Source organism: Austrofundulus limnaeus, unplaced genomic scaffold (assembly GCF_001266775.1).
Source record: "Austrofundulus limnaeus strain Quisiro unplaced genomic scaffold, Austrofundulus_limnaeus-1.0 Scaffold1555, whole genome shotgun sequence".
Lineage (NCBI taxonomy): Eukaryota > Metazoa > Chordata > Actinopteri > Cyprinodontiformes > Rivulidae > Austrofundulus > Austrofundulus limnaeus.
The window spans coordinates 51,184-53,830 of record NW_013953957.1 but is presented as its reverse complement, the minus strand read 5'-3'; the positions used below and the strand labels follow the sequence as shown (position 1 = coordinate 53,830).

The following is a 2,647-nucleotide window of genomic DNA, read 5'->3' as shown; positions in this document are numbered from 1 at the left end:
GACTGTGATGAAGTGATTCAACACAATCTGCTGCTAAATTCTTTACATTGTTCTTTTTATCTACAGTGTCCTGACACAACGGATGTTGGGACTTGGAGCTATAGAAATAAACTTGAACCTGAACTTGAACTTGAACTTGAACTTGAATATAATATACAAGTTTCACTTTTTGCATAGAATTATTGAATTAAATCAATTTTTTCACGATTTTCTCATTTGTATTACTGGTACGTGTATACACAATTTAGGAATTTATTTGAAAACAGCATTTTTCATATATGTCATGAAGTCTTTAATTTTTTTATTGAATGTTTTTTATTTTTCTTGTCAGTGTGTGGCAGATAGTGTTGTGCACATAGAACAAATTGACACTGAAGTCGTCTTTAAGTAAGTAAAATTCATGACTAACTTTATAACTTCAGCTTTGATCAGCTTTTTAAATTACGTTTATAGCTGTTTAACAGTAATGTTTTATATGTTTCATAGCAAATATAGTTGAAAAATGCTTAAAAAATGAAGAACAATTGAAATGAATTCAGTGCTAATAGATAAAAAATTAGAAAATTTAAAGAAAAAGCTGTATGACTAACAAAGATCGATGTGTGCCACTGCATATGTATCTAATAAGTTTACTCTTTTCTACAAATAAGATCTGTACCAGAGGTGGGTTTAATAATCTCCCAAAGGGAAACACTTCATCATTTTCATATTGATGAGTTCAGTGTTATGACCCATCGGTGAAGAAGAAAAAGTGACGATGCATTGGCCTCTGTATGTGCATTTGTCTGTTTTTTTTTTACTTAATGTTGCATCAGCAGCAGCTAAAGCCACCACTGCAGACTATAAAACACAAACACACTGTGGGTCACAAACGACAGCAGGCTGGTTGGACATCATGTGGATGGACTGAGAATAGACACTGAAGAAAGATATTCTAACACAAACATTTTAGAGTTAGTTCTGGGTGGTATGACCAAAGTTTTATATCAATCTGTATCATGGTATTGGATGATTTGTCTTTTTATTTTTCATCACAACTCAGGCTGTGGTGTTAAAATGTACAAACTGTGATTATTGATTATCAAACTGTTCTCAGCTGAAGTTACTTTCTTTCTGGAACACAGAAACTGTTTCTTGAATTTTTTCTTTGACTGCACCTTGTGTTTTCCTTCTCTGGTTGTAGACATTAGTCACGAACTCTGGGCTAACACATTAGCCTAGCCTGGTTTAAACCAGACCCTGTCCTTCACTTTGCTTCATACAAGGGTCTGGACTTGCTGCATAGAGAAGTGATTCTTGCAGGAGGCGTGGCCTCAGCTGAAGTTTAAAATGATTGGATCAGTTGGCTGCGATGTACAGTAAATTGTCAACAATTTAAAAGCTACAGGACTACATTAATTAATTTAGTCCTGTAGCTTTACATGCCTTTAGTTATTTTGTAACTATTTTTTATGAGTTTTATCAAAATAATCTGTGAGCTGTTAGGAGACCAGTAAACGTTGGCAGTGTCGTTTTTACTAAATTCTAAACAAACCTTTAAATTAATCTTTCAATTTCTGATCGACCATAAATGGACTTTTTTTATTAAAGAGGCTCAGGGACTCAGTAAAGTAAATGTTGTGGAGCGATGCCTGTCCAACACTTTGTCCTGTGTTTAATTTAACGTACACGACTGTGTTTCAGGCTAGCTGATCAGATTCATCTGATGACTTTCCCTCAGTGGTTTGAGCTGCTGAAAAATGTCTTTGAGTGTTTCCTCCTGTTCCTGCAGAGGATCAAGGTGAGGAAACTCATTTCTCTGGACTAGAGGAACTGCTTTTATTTACTGTTTATTTATTTACAGTTTACATTTATTTTAGAAATTAAGTGTTGGATGCAAAAAAAGACTATTCTGCATGTATTTAAAGTGTAAAAGGAACTTTTGAGATCAATTTATTGGTTTGTACCAGTTATTCCCTCACTTTTTGTCTGTCAGGCCACATTAAACATTATCAGAAACGTGGTTCTGGAAGTTTTGGCCTCCAACCAGAAGAACCGGCTCCCTACAGAGGCCAGATCAGGAAAACCATGTGAAGAAGCCTCCCAGGTCTCGGTGGTCCTGCAGGGGGAGGCTGAGCTATCTTACCTGACCCATGAGGGAATGTTCATCAGTGACGCATTAAATGAAGCACTGCAACAGGACGCTGGGTTGGTGGGCCACCATCAGAACTCCACATCGGGCTTCAGGACCCAGACAGGCCGAGCAGAGGGTGCTGACAGTAACCCACCCTCTGGGGTCACAGAGGTCTCTGCTAGCAGAGAGCCGACCTTCATGTAAGTCTCTCAGGGTTGAACTTTCTCTTAATGTTTGGCTTTCTTCAGCTGAAGAACTACCATATTTATTTACAAGAAATTTAACCCCAAAAATCATTCATAAAGTAAGTAAATAACACTTTAGTTAAATGAGTTACAACAACTAATTTCCCTCTGGGATCAAAAAAGTATTTTTCAATTGAATTGAATTTAATACACACTTCAAGCTCAAGTTCAAGTTTATTTCTACAGCTCTAAGTCACAACACACGTTGTCTCAGGACACTGTAGATAAAAAGAACAATGTAAAGAATTTAGCAGCAGATTGTGTTGAATCACTTCATCACAGTCTCCCA

General features: G+C 36.6%; 1 protein-coding gene across 1 annotated transcript in view; it reads left to right on the top strand.

Annotated features, from left to right (window-relative positions):
• vps54 (VPS54 subunit of GARP complex) overlaps positions 1 to 2,647 on the top strand; it is a gene marked incomplete at its 5' end in the record, with an annotated part of 44,055 nt that overhangs the window by 11,570 nt on the left and 29,838 nt on the right. The window contains 3 exon segments of the mRNA XM_014032842.1: positions 332 to 387; positions 1,684 to 1,780; positions 1,976 to 2,313. Coding sequence (XP_013888296.1) covers positions 332 to 387; positions 1,684 to 1,780; positions 1,976 to 2,313 — 491 coding nt within the window.